At 41.3% G+C, this 18,549-nt stretch overlaps 1 protein-coding gene across 1 annotated transcript in view; it reads right to left on the reverse strand.

Annotated features, from left to right (window-relative positions):
- Positions 1-7,749: 7,749 nt before the first annotated feature.
- Positions 7,750-18,549, reverse strand: part of SLCO5A1 (solute carrier organic anion transporter family member 5A1) — a 126,259-nt gene continuing 115,459 nt past the window's right edge. Inside the window, exon 8 of the mRNA XM_049700460.1 lies at positions 7,750-14,257. Within this exon, the coding sequence (XP_049556417.1) occupies positions 14,218-14,257 (40 nt within the window). The 3' untranslated portion in view covers positions 7,750-14,217. The remainder of the gene's footprint in view (positions 14,258-18,549) is intronic.

Raw genomic sequence — 18,549 nt, forward strand, 5'->3', positions numbered from 1 at the left:
TGATGGCTAGAATTGTGCCTTTCTGAGTTTCTGAAACTTGACATCATCGGTGAAATCTCAATCCATTTTCCACGGCCTGCGAAGTGTGGTTTTGATTCATTTTTAACCACTGGAATTTTTCAAGGCCCTCGTTTTTAGCTCAGTGATTTTGCACTTTGAGATCGGAATGCCATGTCTATTTGGTTAGTCTTATTTTTTTTCCAGACGTGTCAGTCTCACTGCTTGCTCTCAGTGTGACAAAGGAAAATGGACCCCCAAGGGTGACACACAGTATGGTTCACATATTGTTCAACATACGCTTTTGCCAGAAAATAATGCATGTGTTTTACCTCTCCTTGCTAAAACTGATTAACAGAAAGGCATGGCTAAGGATGTTGGCAGTAAAAATAAATAAACAAAACAAAGATTGCCTGCTTACTCTGTGCCTAGCCTCAAAGTGTTCATCATATGCTTAAAATTGCTAAATTTTTATTATTTTCTTAACAGCATAAAAGGACAAGACTTTTTTTCATCTTTGTTTTGTTTTCTTGACTTGGCTAATAAGCTTAAGTGTTAAGAAAATATATCTAGTTATGAATTTATATAAGGAACTCTTTCAGTAAAACAAACTCATGAATGTTTCATAATTTAAATGCACCGTATGTGTTGTATGATTATTGTTGAGGCCTTCACTAGGTTCTGATTTTTTAAAAGCATAATTCAAAACTGCTTTTGAAATTCTGTGTTCTTGAAAATATTCTTGTCATGTATTAGATGTTTAAATACCAGCAAAACGATTATTACCTCATTGAAAGTTACCAGTATCCTAGCCAACTTCCCAAGAAGTTTTTTTTTTTTAGCTTAACAGTAATTTTTGTTTTATTTTTAGATGATTCAAATGCATAGGTAAATTATGTTTCCTTTACGTGTTTAAGGTGAACTCTTTTAAAGAAATTTAATATGTTATAGTTGAATCTTTTGATAACTTTAAGTCTTTATCATAGACTCTGTACATATGTTAAAATTAACTAGCTCTTTATCAGATGTGTGTGTCACCGGCTGAATGACAGATGAAACATATTTATGGTCATGAATGATGTGCTTTGTAAAAAGGTTTCAAGTTATTAGGAATCATACTGTGTTTTTTAATCTTGTGTAATATTCTGTGATACTTTTATAGAACAATTCTGGCTTCAGGAAAGTCTAGAAGCACTATTTCTTGAAATAAAAGTTGTTTAAACTTTACCTGTTTCAGCGAAATGAACTTAACCAAGTTTTTTTTTTTGCGTTACACGGGCCTCTCACTGTTGTGGCCTCTTCCGTTGCGGGGCACAGGCTCCGGACGCGCAGGCTCAGTGGCCATGGCTCACGGGCCCAGCCGCTCCGCGGCATGTGGGATCTTCCCGGACCGGGGCACGAACCCATGTCCCCTGCATCGGCAGGCGGGCTCTCAACCACTGCACCACCAGGGAAGCCCCCAACCCAGTTTTTTGGTATACTCATTCCTTGCAAGTAAACTGGAGTCCTGATCTCAATGTACCAATACGTGATTAAACATTAGCCTTACCTGTAAAATTGATCCAAAGTCAGTGTGTTATAGAACACTCTCAGATTAATGATTTCCACATGGATTTGCCTCATTGCTGTCCAGTGGTATGTGGCAGAGGCAACCTGAGGGCCGCTTCCCGGGCAGGCATGTGGGCAGCTTGCACAGGGCCAGCGCTGGGTTAATTTCTCTACTGCTGCCGTCTTGAAATACTCCATCATTTTTGAACAAGGGACTCCATGTTTCCATTTTTCACTGAACCTGCAAATCATGTCGCCAGTCCTGGGCAGCAAAAATGTAGTTTTTCAAAAGCAAAAGGACAGGACCCCCAGCCCCCTCCGAAGGAAGTTTGGGTTCTTTGGGGACCATGAATTTTGGTGGAGACCTCGCCACCTTCCAAAACCTCAAGTGTTCTGATTGACAAATTCCATGCACTTCCTTCTGCTCCAGATCTCCTGAGGAGCTTTGTCCCCTTCAGATAGAGACGCTAACAGTCTGTGAAATGTCCAGAGCTCAGAAGGTTAATAATAAAGAAAAAAAGCAAAGGACTTTGGGATCGCCAGTTCCATCCTTGGATAATTAAGGAAACCATCTGTATTAGTTTGGTAGGGCTGCCATAACAGAATACCACAGACTGGGTGGCTTAAACAACAGAAATTTATTTTCTCACAGTTCTGGAGGCCAGAAGTCCAAGGCCAAGCTCTCAGCAGGTTTGGTTTCTCGAGAGGCCTCTCTCCTTGGCCGGCAGAGGGCCACTTTCTCCTGTGTCCTCACATGGCCTTTTTCTCTGTGCATACCCATCTCAGGGGTCTCTTCTGATAAAAACACTAGTCATATAGGTCGGATCAGAGCTCTACCCTTAGGACCTCGTTTAACTTTACCTCTTTAAAGGTCCTCTCTCCAGATGTAGTCACACAGGGGATTAGGGCTTCAATATATTAATTTTGAGGGGACACAGTTCATAACACCACAGTTTCATCGAGAGAAGAATCCCAGATAATAGTGTTGTCCGAAGACACATCACTGTGCCTCCCTCCTTGTTCCTTTCCTATAAAATGTGAATAGGCCAAATGCTGCTATCCTGGAGGGAATTCCATCGTAGTTCAATAACTATTCCTGGAGTAGCTACTCTGTGTAAAGGGTACGAGAGAGACTATTTCAGATCTCGAAGGGCCCTTAGAGATTGGCTGGCCACTGGGTCTCATTTGATCCCTGAGGAAGCTGATGCCCAGAAGGGCTGAGCTGATTCCCATCTGTGCATTCCCCACAGATTTAGAAGAGAAAGAGATTTAGCGGAAGTGAGGGCCAGTCCTCTCCACTTTCTCCATTCCAAGACCCGTGGGCGCACGTGTGCACGCACACACACACACACACATCCCAAATTAGTGAAAAGAGAGGCCACAGTGGGACCGCATTTGGTAACAAGTAGTGGAAAGAACAACAGACATGAAATTAGACAAGACTAACTTCACCGCACACTCTAGTTTTTCCTATCTGTGTGAGCTTGGAAAAGTTACATAACCTCTCAAACACAGCTTCTTTGACTATAAAATAAGAGGTTTGAGTCAAGGATGGCAAATGCATAGCATATGTGCTGCTTTTCCCAAAATGTGCCCAGGGAAGACAGTGCTAATTCTTCGGGACAATTCTCCATTAAGCCAGAGCATTTGTATCCTTAGAATCCTCAATGCAGCCAGCTACTATCAACACTGCTGGACTGGCGTTGGCATGCAAGACAAAACCTATTTGCCATATGCAAATGAGATCATCCCTGAGGCTCCTCCCAGCCTTCTTTTTTAAAAACAATCCTGGAAATTCCCTGGCAGTCCAGTGGTTAGGACTCAATGCTTTCACTGCTGTGGCTCAGATTCAATCCTCGGTTGGGGAACTAAGATACCACCACCAAAAAACATTCTTGTGATGGTAGTATCTGCAGGGAATTTTGGTTAAGAGAGAAGGAATGAATACTTCACACTTTCACACTCCCACCCCAAGCCAGACATACCTACACATGTTGACCTTCTAAAACAGATTTTTAAATGCTTCTTTTTTAGGATTTGCTTTAGAGCTGATTTGATCTCAGATATAAGAAGGTCCTCAATTCCCCTAAATTAGTCCAGTTCTGCTTGAGATTTTCAAAATTTAATAGAAAAGAAAGATTTTTGATGGATAATTAAAATACCTAAGGAAGTTAATACCTCAGTATGGTCCACCACCCTGGTTCATTAAGGCCTCATGACTTCCTTTTTTCTTGTTTTTAATCAACTCAAATGAAAAATTTATTTTTTCTTAGAATAAAAAATTTATTTTTTTACAAAAATAAAAAATTATTTTAAAAATTGTTTGTAAATGTTACAAAGTTAACACACAGGGTTGAATCTTCTAATCTTCAAATCCTCCGGTATTTTATCATCTTCACAAAAGTGGCTTTCAGTGTTCCTTTCCCTTATATTAACAACAGCGACCTGTTCTGGCAGGAATTCTTCTTTGGGTTTGTGCCCTCCCTTGAAGGGCCAGGGTGGGTAATGTTAGAAAAAGCCTCTTCCCTGCCTTTCCTCCTCTCCCCCTCCCTGCTTCCCTGTTTCCCCTCCCTTCCCTACTTCTTCGCCACTTTTCTTTCTGTTTAACCCCATGCCTCCCTCCCTCACTCCCTCCCTCCTTTCTACCCTAGTGTTTATTAGGCCTCTGTGACTTCCTATAGAGGCTGCAGCAAAAGCTGTAAGAGCTGCCTAAGCCCCTTTCCCACCTCCTGCCCCTCCGTCTCTAACACATCCATACTCACTGCCATGGCTCAGATCTCAGCCTTCTGCTCAGAAATCTCCAGTGATTTTTGTCCCCTCCAGAAGCTTCCTCCTTCCATCCACCCACTTGTTCCGCTCTCGACCAACCTCTCACTACCAGCTTCCCCCGGATAAGTAGCACCTTCCCAGGTCTAAATGTTTCTCTAACTTTTCATCTACCCTCCTGGGCCATAACCCCATTCTCCACCTTAATCTCATCCATCTTTCATTCCCCTGCCTTTTCAAATTTTACCTTTTCCTTCCATGTAAACTTTCCTGGACATAATATCTTGTGCATTTTACACTTTCCCCCAGGTAAGAAAACACTGCTGTTGTACCAAGTCTGGGGCCAAGGGAGTGAGAAGTATTGGCCACATTTATACCTTGCTCTTTCCCCCATTTCTTTTTTTAATAAATTTTTCAACTTTTAATAAATTTTTCAATTTTTTAAGATAAATTATTTATTTTATTTATTTATTTTTGGTTGCATTGGGTCTTCGTTGCTGCGCGCGGGCTTTCTCTAGTTGCGGCAAGCGGGGGCTACTCTTCACTGCGGTGCGCAGGCTTCTCATTGCGGTGGCTTCTCTTGTTGCAGAGCACGGGCTCTAGGCGCATGGGCTTCAGTAGTTATGGCGCACGGGCTCAGTAGTTGCGGCGTGTGGGCTCTAGAGCGCAGACTCAGTAGCTGTGGCACACGGGCTTAGTTGCTCCGCGGCACGTGGGATCTTCCCGGACCAGGGCTCGAACCCGAGGCCCCTGCATTGGCAGGCGGATTCTTAACCCCTGCACCACCGGGGAAGTCCCTTTAATAAATTTTATTGGAGTATAGTTGATTTGCAGTGTTGTGTTAGTTTCAGTGGTACAGCACAGTGAATCAGTTACGCTTATATATGTATCCACTCTTTTTTAGATTCTTTTCCCATATAGGTTCCTTCCCCCATTTCTGACCAAGAAACTTACCTAATGTGGACAGTAGAACAGTAGTTCATGCTGGTCTAGACAACTCACCTTCCTCTAAGTTGTGTGGTGGACTTTGGGGACGTCCCCAGCCTAATACTTTGGGCTGATAGCGCGCCTGTTGCTGTACGAAGTAAGCAGAGAGAATGACTTTCAAAAATTAGATTTCTCCTGTTGGGACTAGGGTGTCCCTGCTCCCTGGTGTTAGGGAAAGCACTGCAGAAGGTTGGGGGACAAGGAAACGACAAATGTTGAGGGTTTTTTGCGCTCAGCGTCGCTTCACTTTTCTGCTGGCAAAAGGAAGTGGTGAGTGAAGGTATCTACCTTCCGTTCTGAGTTTCTAGCCCCCCCGCACAGGTGGGCATCCCAGGACTCCAGAATCTGCATCCTCCCCGCCGCAAACCTCTTCCCCCACGTTACCTCACCTCCTAGCCTCAACAGCACAGGTGACCCAGAGCTAGAGTGGACACAACCACTAAAAGGCTTCATCCAAAGAGGAGATGTCATCCACCGTACAACCCTGCTATGTATCCGGTCACTAGGAGCTCCTAAATCAAACCCAGGAGCTGAAAGGGCCGAGATTACAGCCTGTGTTTTCCATAATGACCATTAGGTGTCACTCTAGTGCAACTAAAGACCTCTTTGCTGGGCGCCAGGACCCGGGCCCTTGGCAAAGCTGCCATTTACATTGATTTCTAAAGTAGCAGCACTATCGTTTCGACAAGAAAACATCTAGAACTTGATCCGTGGCAAGTTTTCGCGCTTTCTTCAGTGCCTAGGATCTTAGCCATTCCAGCGAGCCAAAGAACAGTTTAGCTTTCCACAGATTTATATTGGTACTATGAGTTGGAATTGCATCAAACTTTGACGTTTAAATTCAAGAGTGAGCACCGAATATTGATCTCCTTGATTTCCAATGACTCCGTGCAATTAAAAATGTTTTCTGGCTCCCCTACACTGAAGCAACAGAGGCCATCTCTGCCTCGCTGACAACTTTAAAAAGAAGAAAGGCACTGGATGTTTTTTAACAGCTCTTAAAATTGCTGAGGTTTTACCAAGGCTGGGGCTAAAGCAGGGAAGATGAGTGGCCACCTTCATAACCTTTCTGCTCTCTTCATTTCTTAAAGAGAAACCGTTTTCTCACGTGTCCATTTCAAATGGCACAAATTCCAGAAAGGCTCTGCCTCTCCCTTGAAAGTGTGCAATACGAAGAGATTCAAGAGAATCTTTTGGCTTCAATTGCACACATAACTGAAGAGAAGATGGTAGACTTGGGCAGGGATTACTATTTGCTTTTTACATAAACGGCTCCCTTGTTACATGCGCGAAGCCACGGAGGAAAAGAAAGCTTTACCCAGAAGTCAGCACAGAAGCGCACACTCCCTCCAATTATCCATGTATCTCGGGCCACTGTGACCTTTTGGTTTAGGTGTGCAAGGGAGTGATGGAGTGAGAAATGGAAATCAATCGCCCTGCTTTCCGCCTATAGAGTGCTCGAAGCTGGTTCTAAATATAACCACTTTGCACTTCAGTCCATGAGTCATGCTGTTATTTTCATGGCTCCTTCAGCTCCTTCCGCCTCTCACTCAAAAGTTTTAGATGCCAGTGTACTTAGAAAACTCTGCTGGCCGTCAGACAAGACCTCAAAATCCAGCGCTTTTTCTCCTTGGTTGGGGTCTGACCACAAGTTCTTCCTCCAGTCACAGGCCAGCTCCTGGGCCCCTTGAGCAATGACTAGCTTGCTATTCAGTAGAGACTGGGGAAAGGGAGCCTTTAACTGCTTTGTTGATCAAGTTTTGATATTCACTCCTTTGGAAATCATTCTTTTTTAGGCTTGAGACTTTCCCTTGGGTTACCAATTTTATCCTTAACTTATCACGATCAACAGCGTGGCAAAGAAGAATACCCATCAAATGCCCACCATCTGCTCCCCGACACTCCCAGGATCCCAGCAGTTAGGCAGGAACATGGCACTAGTTCAGACTAATGTGGTTTGACATGTGTCACTTCCGGGCTGAGAAAGAGAAAAGGACTTTTGTTTTTCCCTGGGCTCTTTGCCTCAGCAACCAAAACCAACCCTGAATGGGGCAACTTCCAAGATGGGGAAGTCTCGTCAGTCTGGGTCCCTGAGGGACTCTGTGGAACAGACCCACACAGAAATGTCCCGTAAATGAGAAATAAACTTTTGTGCTATGAGGCCACTGAGATTTGGGGGTTGGCATGTTATTTAAGCATAACTTAGCCTATCCTGACTAACACGAACCATATTCAAGGCATATAGTTCTGTAACCCCAAATTCTGTTTGAATTTACATAGGTAAGTGGTGAAATATTATTATTCTCTTTGCTAACTCAATGGAAAATGTGCTACTGCCGTCTTCTGAAACTATAGTCTTATCCCACGTGGGACACTTGGCTTCAAGGCAGTTATCAGTTACGTAAGGAGTGCATGACTGCCATTTTCCAGAGTAAGCTGAGGCCCATTTAATCCCAGTAAACCCCTGTGTCATTATAGTGGGAGAAAACACTCACATCATTACTTCTTCATCGCTTCAAACAACAAAAATCCTAAGAGACAAACTAATTTCAATCCAACACACTTTATTCTTTTTTTTACTTTTTTTCTGAACTTTCAATGATCAAGTATTCAAGATGTTATAAACCAAGGTTTATTAGTACATTGACAATAGATTTCATTAAACACAGGAATTATACATCTTTCTCATTACCCTAAGAGGTCTCCAAATAAATATTCATTTTAAAAATCACAAAATCAAACTCCTTTACACAACAACTCAAAACAGCCTTTCATCACAAGCACAGCCCTACACACAAAAACACACACGCTGAACACACACTCCACTAGGATCCTAATGCCAGTTTATTTGACACAGTATTACATTTCCTTTAACTAAAGAGTTAGAGGCTGACCTGCCTGTTTCATGTTTCTAAATTAATATTTGGGGTAGAGGTATGTATTTTAAGAAAAATGCCCACTATAATACCTTACCAATTATCCTTAGTTTTCATTTCTACATACAAACTTTAAACTTGTTTTGTTCACCCCTTTGGTTTAAAATGTCCCTGCAATTACTTTAGTTTTCAATAATATCTTCTCCTTCAATTTTACTATGTAACAGTGTAACAGAAAAAGACAACACCTTCAAAACCTCAATATTAAAAACACCTTACATGGGCGTAAGGTTTTTTTGGAGAAGAAATAGGAAAAGATTATCTGAAATATATTTTCCCCTCTCTCTGAAATTCTTTGTAGCATCTGATTATTCTTGCTTAAATAAATATCAAAAGCGCTGAGTTTTCCGTAGAAAAGTATTCACCCTTACACTCCATTTTTGCAGTGTAAAGTTCATGGATTAACTGTAGTAACGAGAGTAATAAGCGCTTGTTTTCTGAGTAGTTCTTCAGATTTCCAAAAGCAAAGCACATGCCGCCCCCTATCAGTGAAATACTGTGAATTCAGTGGTGCATTGTTGCGGTGAGCATGCATCATCAAATACTTTTAGCACCGAGGCATTTATTTTTTAATGTTGCAAAAGCAAATACCCAGGGAGGGTTTTCGTCATATCTGACCCTTCCTAGGGCTGAGTAAAAACGAAGTGCTTAAAATAACCTCTTCAAACATACACAGATCTGACTCCTATGTGGCAAGAAGTCTGGGACAGATCCCAGCAGCATCCTGGAAGGTAAGGAAAGGAGAGAAGACAGAAAAGATAAAGTGCGCGAGGCCACGAACTTCGCCTTACCAGCCATGGCACTCCCTTCCGTTCCATGAAAGAGGAAATGCCCATATGTGTGTGTAAAGGATATCTACCAGTCTGTATTAACAGAATTAGCAAAACTGCAGTCTAGGCAATTCTGGAATTATGCTGTATTTTGATATCTATCTGCTACTTAGACTACTCAGTATGCACCTATATATCAATAGTTACGTTCATATTTCTGTGCCACTTAGGATGTTTGAAGTGCACACAACGTCACAGAGTATAACTGGCTACCACTCCAGGCTTGGCCTCTCCTGCTGCTCCCGGGCACAACTAGAGAATCTCTGCAAATGCTTCAGGTCCATTCAAACTATGAAGCTTCTCTTCCCTTTTGTGCACTTGTAGTTGATACAAAACAGGCTCCAAAAAGAAACAGGCTCCAAGTCCACCAAACAATGCAAGCTGGAAATGCAGACTAAGGGAGAAGTGTCTTGGTGGTTGGTAAAAAGGTAGGGCTGCCATTACCTTCTGCAGGTAAGCTGACATTTCTAGGCACAGATTCCTGTTTTTTCCTGCAGCTACTAATGGTACCAATCAGGAACAATGGGATTGTGGTTTGGTTTATAACATACAACACTTATCTGTTCACTGAACATGCAACACTTTGTATGTGTCCATTTAAAACTTTTATTAAGAAACTTAAAAGCTATAGTCACTTAAAAAAACTAATATAAATGTTAACATTCTGAAAGGGGGGGAGGGAAAAGCATACACTTGAAATCCCCCAAACTCAGATTCAACAAATCTGAACTACCTTTCCTCATTAAGATTCATTTCAGAAACTCTACTGAGACTAAATGTTAACATTAAAATTGGATTTGTTCTATATTAAATAGGAACTCTAAATAAATACTTGAGGTATGTTAGGACGAACAATTGTGAATATAAGACTTCGGTAAATAAGTGTAAATTTACCTTGAAAATCAAAACATTAAATTTTGACGTTTCCTACAGATTTTTTTTTGTTTTACACAAGGAAATAATAACTACTCTTCAGAAACAGTAACACATCAAAAAATGAAATGCTTCACCTCACTATCTTAGAGTCACATCTTACCTATGTTAACCAAAACTACTGTCCAGCATTATGTAGCGTAAGAAGTGCACAATAGAGAAACATGTGTCTGAACCCTGACTTGGCCACTATGTACAATCCTAAACAAATCACACTAACTCTCTGAGCCTCAGTTTTCATGATCTGTTTTAAAAAAAGAAAAACAATAAAAATAGTTATCTTGCAAAGTTATTAAGAGGATTTAAATGCATGATGTATATTAAGCGCTTGACAAAAACACTCTGCCAATAGTCAACATTCAACAGATGCTAATTTGTTTCCTCTCTGCTGCTCCTTTCTTTCCCCTACCCTAGTTCTGAATGACTTTTGACTGTTTTCAAGAGTTACATCCACCTACAAAGGATATGGATTTCAAGCTACAGAAGATAACCAGAATAATGTGTACTAACCGTCCACTCCACCCCCTGGGGTTTCTAAATTAACACGCTAGACTCAGGATATTATATTTGCGTATTAAAGTCAAATAATACATTCATCTATAGAGTTTTAAAAAGAAGAAGGTGACCTTTCCAAAAAAATAAGTAAATAGAAGCCTAAGCTAACAGAGAGTGGCAATTAAACTTTTAACAGGAGTGGTGACTCTAAAGTAACACGACCAATTTATTATCAAGCATATAAGGACCCCATATATATATACAATTAAATGGTGTCATCTATCAAGTAGTCACTTCAGTTGACTATGTAATAGTCCAATGATGCCACCAGAACCCAAAGCATTTTGGGGACAGCTCTTATTTGGTACATATTCCAAAATGTCAGTCCCCCAAGATTTTTACCACTTATTCTACGTTCACCAACAACACAGTAATGATATACCTGCTATTTGTAAGTACCAGATACTTGAGGAAGTACAATACTAACATTGTGGTGTACAGTTCAGGCCAATTTCTTTGAATCATGGCCTAATCAACCCAAAGGATTTCATAGATTGGCAGATGGTAATTGGGTAAAATGGTCCCTGACAGGGAAATGGTGCTCAGTCAGCGATGGCTGAACTGGATGACTGTTCATGGTAGAGAAGGGGGAGGGGGGTCTCTAATTACACCTGATGAGTCCATCGTTTCAGGTCGTAGATTTCTAAGAGGAGCTCCTTTTCAAAATGTGCTACTAAGAAGAGAGAAATTCTAAGAGTGTTGGAACACACAATCTTAGTTACAAAAAAAAAAAAAAAAGGGCCAATCCCACTAAAATTCTCTCAATGCAGTTTCTTAACCATCAGAGGAAAATTAAGAAAACACCTATTCCCAATCTACATATCTTTAGCTCCAACACAAAAGGAAACTTTCTCTTCTAAAGGATTAAAGATCTCCCACAAAGGGTAAAGGGGATCACTAAGCCCCCAGAGTAGACAAGAAGACAGTCAGCAAAATTCTCTGAAGACCTTCAAACTACACCAAGTTGACCAGTTTGACAGACACAGTGTAATTACAGGCAACGATGCTCCTCATGACTTAGCCGAACAAGTCTGCCCGAGGGAAGTCCTTGTCACCTGGGACCACTGACTCCACCCCTCGTGGACATTATTTGGTCTAACAATGAGAACCCTCTCCATAAACTGCATGCAACCAAGAGAACCATTTGACCCATGACATTCCTAGGTAGAGAAGGAGACAACCTTGAACCCAGGACTATTCACACAACTCCACCTATGCAGCCATGGATGGAGGGCAAAAAGCCAGAATCATGGGTCAGTCTCATCCCTTCTGTGGAAGACTGTAAATCTGCCAAGGAAACCATTTCCCAAATTAGTCTTACAGAAGCACAGGCTCATTGGCAGACACCGTCCACAATCGTATTGATATTTGTACGTTATAGTCCCTCCTAAGTCTGAGTTGTCACGATTCCTTTTCTGAGCAGCCAGATTCCATGAGTTAACTTGCTATCAGTCCACAGTGCCGTCAGGAGGCATCGACCTGAAGGACCATAGAGAAAACATTCTGTGTAGCATCTAAATCAAAGTGATGTGCCGGGAGGTACTGACAAGGATGATGGATGTTGAACACCATCCATCCTCCAGAGAGGAACAGAAAAATCCTCTCTCAGAGCCACTTCAAGCAGGTTACAGTAGAAAGGAATTAAATGGAGGTATAAAATGATTCAGATAAGGTAGGATTCAGTACGACAGACCAGTTTATTTTACATAATTTTTAACCATTACTTGGGATCATAACCTAAATCCAGCTCACAGATCTCCCTCCTCCTGTGTTCAAGGTGATCTTCCTGATGAAATGACATCATTTCAGAGTGACTGCAGCAATTTTCTGCACATAAAAAAGAAAGCTACACATGGGCTAGTGCTTCCAGGTATATAAGTAAAATGGTCAGGTGAGACTCAGTCTTACTTGTGTGGGATTTCTTTTTCCAACTATTTTGAGTGTCAAGGTTACAATCCTCAACAACCCTTATGTGGGTCCTTAAAAGCTAAAAGAGGGCTTCCCTGGTGGCGCAGTGGTTGAGAATCCGCCTGCCAACACAGGGGACACAGGAGCCCTGGTCTGGGAAGATCCCACATGCCGCGGAGCAACTAAGCCCGTGCGCCACAACTACTGAGCCTACGCTCTAGAGCCCGCGAGCCACAACTACTGAGCCTGTGAGCCACAATTACTGAAGCCCGTGCGCCTAGAGCCCATGCTCCTCAACAAGAGAAGCCACCGCAGTGAGAAGCCCGCACACCGCAACGAAGAGTAGCCACCGCTCGTTGCCAACTAGAGAGAGCCCGCATGCAGCAACGAAGACCCAATACAGCCGAAAATAAATAAATAAATTTATACTAAAAAACAAAAAACTAAAAGAATTTCTGCAGCAATTTTCTTTGGATGAGAAAGCCATCAGTTTCTTTCCTTATTATGCATCTCAAATGACAGTTTCTAGCCATATTGTTTAGCACACGAGTGTTAAAACCCCTTATGAAAGAATCCTGAAGTTGATATTCAAGCTCTCAGGTTCATGATTCAGCAGCTTCTTTAACTCCTTTACGGTGGGGCAGATAGACTAAAAGAGAATGTGTCTTATGAAACGAAGTAGCTGTTCCCATTTTCACGCTACGTTTAAGGTTCCTTTGAAGCATTTGAAAAGTTCTACCTGATTTTTAGCTCTGCTATGGCTTACAATGCTATTAACAGTACTTTAGGGCAAGTTTAGCTTCCTAATTTCAGAACCGTATCTGCTTTAGTCTCTGACACCAAAAGTAACAGGCTGCACTTACAGTTTCCCAATCAAATTGCATAGTTGAGGCAAATTCATTTGTGCTTTGTAGCAGGACTCACAGTAGGTGTTCACATCTAAACCCTTTGCTTTGTCAATGCAAAATCATGGTCAAGCTCACCCTTGTTCAGAGCGCACGCTAATGATACGCACCGCCATCACACTTCCCATGATTGTGTTAGTCGTGCACCCAGCCGTATACCATATTGGAGCATTAGCGTCAAAATTAACTCAGAAATGGTAACAAATCTATCTAAACTCCTTCTTCTTGGAGAGAAGGGGGGGAAAGGCTCAGTCTTGTTGAGGTATCCAGCCCTCAATCAACAGTGGCTGTGTATACTGAGTTTTGTTGGTTTGAGGATTGTGTCTTTAGAGGTTAAAAAAAGAAAGAAAGAAAAGAAGGCACGGGTGTTTCTCGAGTCACCATAGTCAACTCAACCAACAAAAGTCTTCCATTTTCAAGCTTCAGAAGGGAGGCTACATGGCAGCAGGGCTTTCTTCCAGCCCCTGGTCTGGGGAGGAACTTATTGCTTCTAGGAAGGGCCCCGGATAGGTCTGTGCTGTGTACTGGATCCCTTTTTGCAGACCAGTCTCTTCGTGGAATTCTCCCTGGGTGCTGAAAGCTGGGCAGGATCTAGTCCGGACAGACTTATCGGCACTGTCGGTGTGGCCCACCGTCTCACTCACAGTGCTCAGTGGGAATTCCCTCCACCTCTGCCTCTGTAGCTCTTCCTCCTTGTATTTAATGGAGTACCAGGCCAAAAAAATAAAAATGAAGCCAACAAGTTTGAGGCCAGCTGCCAAACCAAAATAGACAAAACGAAATGATGTGACATTGTACTCCCAGCAAGAGCCCTGCACGCCACACTCCTGTTGCCACAGCATGCAGGTGGTGTCAATAACTGCTCCAAAGTAAATTGGAGTAGGAATGTATGCTAGAGTTGTCAGAGAAAAAGAAAAAGGAAAATAGTTAGCACATCTTATAAGAGGAAACAGATCTGTAAATTAACAGGATGCTTGTTCGCTCTAAAAACCAGTTGAAGGGAGTGGTTTTCTCATGTTACTTGATTTTTTGTAAATATGTACCACATCTTGTCATAATATTCTTATCATAGAAATGCTCACTAAATTGTAAATACTTTAAATCTTCTAGTTTGCAACTCAGTCAGAATGTGTTTTGGCTTTTAGGCATTTTATGATATTTATTTTTAAATTTATTATTATGTATTATAGTTGACATATTATGATATAAAATGTCTAAAAAGCATGAACACATCTTTAGACATAAAAATTTCTATTGATAAAAATGCAATGAGGGAGGGGAGCTCCCTGGCGTTCCAGTGGTTAGGACTCGGTGCTTTCACTGCCGTAGCCCCAGGGTTCAATCCCTGGTGTGGGACCTAAGATCCCACAGCCTCTCTGCCCAGCCGAGAAAAAAAAGAAATGCAATTAGGGAATCCTTTTAAACTTAAAAAATCCGATTTTGTTGTGAAGTACACAACTGGCCATATTAGAAATCTTTATGATCCACAAACATTCAGTACACTTAGATCTTGTGGGTTGGGTTCTAGCCTTGGATGCAGGAAGAGTATCAGGCAAGCACTGTGCCCTATAAGTCGGAAACCACATCAAATGGCTCCTGGAGTATGGAAATAAATAAGGCATAATATTCATCTTCACAGCTTATGCAGCACCTGTGAGGAGTAGCAGCTTCACTGTTTGGGCTACGATGTAGACATTTCTTTACTCCCATAAGGAAAAATGTCTACCCAAGTAGACCTCCTTCATTACATGCTACTCCCTTTGCTGAAATGTGTCCCCATTCCCAACTTGTTCACCTTGCAAATATCTACTCCCCCTTTAAATTCCTGACTCATTCAGATGCTACCATATTACCATTGCATTTTGTGTACACCTCCATTTTGTCCACTATCACCCAGTATTTAAACTATTTGTAAGTCTGTCACCCATAAGCTCCTCGATGGCGGGGACCATGCCTTTAATTCTTCACATCCCAAGGACCTATCAGGACAGCCCATGGATCCTCAATAAGGGTTTATAAAAGGAAGTGATGAATGGAAGGAAAGGAAGAAGAAGAGAGAAGGGAGGAAGGGATGGAGGAGGGGAAGAAGGGAGAGAGGACAGGTGGGTTAATAGCCCAGGAGGCTGCGAGTGGTACATTTTTATCTTTTGGCTGTACCACACGGCATGTGGGATCTTAATTCCCTGACCAGGGATCGAACCCGACCCCTCTGCATTGGCAGCACGGAGTTTTAACCACTGGACCGCCAGGGAAGTCCCCCAAGTGATACCTTTTTAAATACGCCGTATTCATTTAAAAGGAGATATGGTCACTACAACTGAAATGTAACATTATTGGGCTGGGCAAAATAGATGAAGTGGATTAAGAGGTACAAAACTTAAATCATAAATAAGTCACAGGGACGTAATACACAGCATAAGGACTACGGTCAATAATATTGTAATAATGTTGTATGGGGATAGATGGTTACTGGACTTATCATCGTGATCATGTCGTAATGTTTGCAAATGTCAAATTGTTATGTAGTACACTGGAAACTAACATAATATTGCACATCAACTATGTTTCACTTTTCAAAAATTTAACATCATTGAAATACCTGAAACTCTCTTTTTGCTTTGGCACTTGGGGAAATGGAAAGTGGCTGGTTGGCCTAACTATACTTTTTCATAATCAGTGGAACTTAAGGTAAGGTTGAATTAAATAATAAATGCCTGATACGTTTGTTCTCCCTCCACTAATTCCTTACGCTGTGGTGTGCATCTCTTGACTTATTCCACATCCATATGAAATCACCCAAGCCCCTGGCATCAGAGACAGGCCAAGCAAAAAGGAGGAACTACTTTTTTCTTTTCTTATTCAACTACCCCTTTGCTAAACAAATTTCCTTCTTTGAAAATAACTTTTTTGTTTTCAATGAGAAGTATAAGGCAAACTTCTTAACTAAATCAAAGAATGTCAGTCGTTCCTTGAACCAGCGTTCTTTGGAAAACGGTGCTTTCATGTTACCAAAAAATTAAGCCGGCCAGGGAGTTCTCTGGCGGTCCAGTGGTTAGGACTTGGTGCTTTCAATGCCATGGCGGGGGTTCAATCCCTGGTCGGGGAACTAAGATACCAGAAGCCGTGTGGCACGGCGCCCCCTCCGCAAAATAAGTAAAATTAAAATCTGATATTTAAAAACAAAAAATAAGTCACCTAATTCAAAGCAACCAGAAGCCTTTGATGCCCACTGACAAGTCCTCACTCTAAGCCTGGGCCATCGAGCACAACATGAGACAAAATGAGAATTTCAGAGCACATTCATGTTGTCAAGGGCCAGATGATTTTTAAGGGTTTAAAATGTTTCATCCTTCAAGATTGAAATGAGCAGCTTGAATCAAAGAAGTAATTTTTTGTGCTGTGGACAATGATACTGATTACTGGGGAAAATAACAGCTGAAGAAGATGACAGACTGCCACTTAAGACAGAAAAAATATGCCTGACGATGAGGAAGTCTTATAAAAATACATTGAAATCCATCAAGGGAATGGGCCACTTCACACGCTGTTTCCCAGTCACTGTCCCAAGACATCACAAGTGATGCGGTGTTTGTAAAAATCAGAAGGCTATTCTTCATGTCCAAATAAACTCTGGGACCTACCCCATTGACATAGCGCTAACGAGCTTCTTTTGTTAATAAGCAAAACCTAGTCCTTATATATCAGTTTGGAAAACTTTCTTTTTTTTTTTTTTTTTTTTGTAGAATTTTTAATCTCTTTTCCTCAGGCAACTTGATTGGTATACTCTTTACCCAGCCCAATAAAATGACTGGAAAGAAGTAAGGAATTGAAGTTTTCACACACACAAAAAAATGAGCACCAATTCCCATCACTTTCATGTTACAAAGGCACAAAAGGGACCAAAAAAACAGGATCATAAGCCCGTAACAATTTCTTGGTTCAAGATTTCTTACTCTACAAAATTCTGGGGAATTTAGCCCAAGTTTACGTTCACAGTGAAAGAGAAACGGATCTAAAGTCAGTTTTGTTTTCTTTCATCAGTGACAGAATTGGTCAGCTTTTAGTCCAAGTCAGGAAATGAGGAAGTTGTGCCTCGCCACTAACCTGTGAAATCCTAGCTACTATGAATGGTAACAAATGACTTGCCATTTTTAAAGGACAGTGGAAATTTGCCATCTACAAAGAGGAACAGAGAGGCACTCTTGGAAATACAGGAACATACCAAGTGTTCGCAATAAAACAAACTGCATTCCCAGGGCAAAAGGTCTCTCTTCATCTTCTACGGACCTACGAAGAAGGTAAAGAAAGAAATGTTTTAGAATAATGGTCTGAGGAAAATGAATGTCAAATCAAGCTTGCTTAGCGGCAGAGCCAGGGACCAAACATGCTGGGCCAAAATACTGAATTCGCTAGAAATTACTAACAATAGCAGAACAAGACCGATTATGGCTAAATCACCAAATAACGGTCTCCCCAGTGAGACTGCAGAGAAACTCCGATTAGCTCTATTTTTTGTGTAAATAACGGTGGCAGGACAAAGGTTCAGAGCTGAAGGTATAGAAGGTGAAGGTACAGAAGTGGCTCTAACTGAGTTTGCTGAAGGTACAGAAGTGACTCTGAGTTTGCAAAATCAATTCTGTTAAAAAAATTATATATATATATATATATATATATATATATATATATATATATATATATATAGCATTTTATCCTAACTATTGCATTCTTTTTCTCTGTTTGTCTGCACTTCCCAGAATGGTAGGTGTTTACACTGAACATGACTCCTGTAATTTCTCAAGTATAGAGAAAACAGGTTTTTTTAAAAAATGGTCCCAAAATGTGTAGGAAACAAGTCAAAAGTTAGAAAAAGAATGAACCCTCCCCAGTCACCTCACATTCTCTTCTTTTCCTAAAACTTATGCTCCAAGTAATTCCCACATGGCAGGAAGATTGGAGTCTATTGATCTTGTAATTAGTAAAGATTAAAGGGCTCCTTTTCTCAAGTTTTGGGTTAGAGGCCAACTGGTGATCTGCCATGTTTGAACATTATAAAATGGGCAGCCCTTATCTGGGTTATTTAACATCTCTTGTAGAATTAAAGTTCAAAGTGTTACATTATTAATGATTCACATTTTTTCATGACGAAGTACTTTATCCTTTCTATCCCATACACATAGGGTTCTC

Source organism: Orcinus orca, chromosome 17 (assembly GCF_937001465.1).
Source record: "Orcinus orca chromosome 17, mOrcOrc1.1, whole genome shotgun sequence".
In the NCBI taxonomy this organism is placed as follows: domain Eukaryota; kingdom Metazoa; phylum Chordata; class Mammalia; order Artiodactyla; family Delphinidae; genus Orcinus; species Orcinus orca.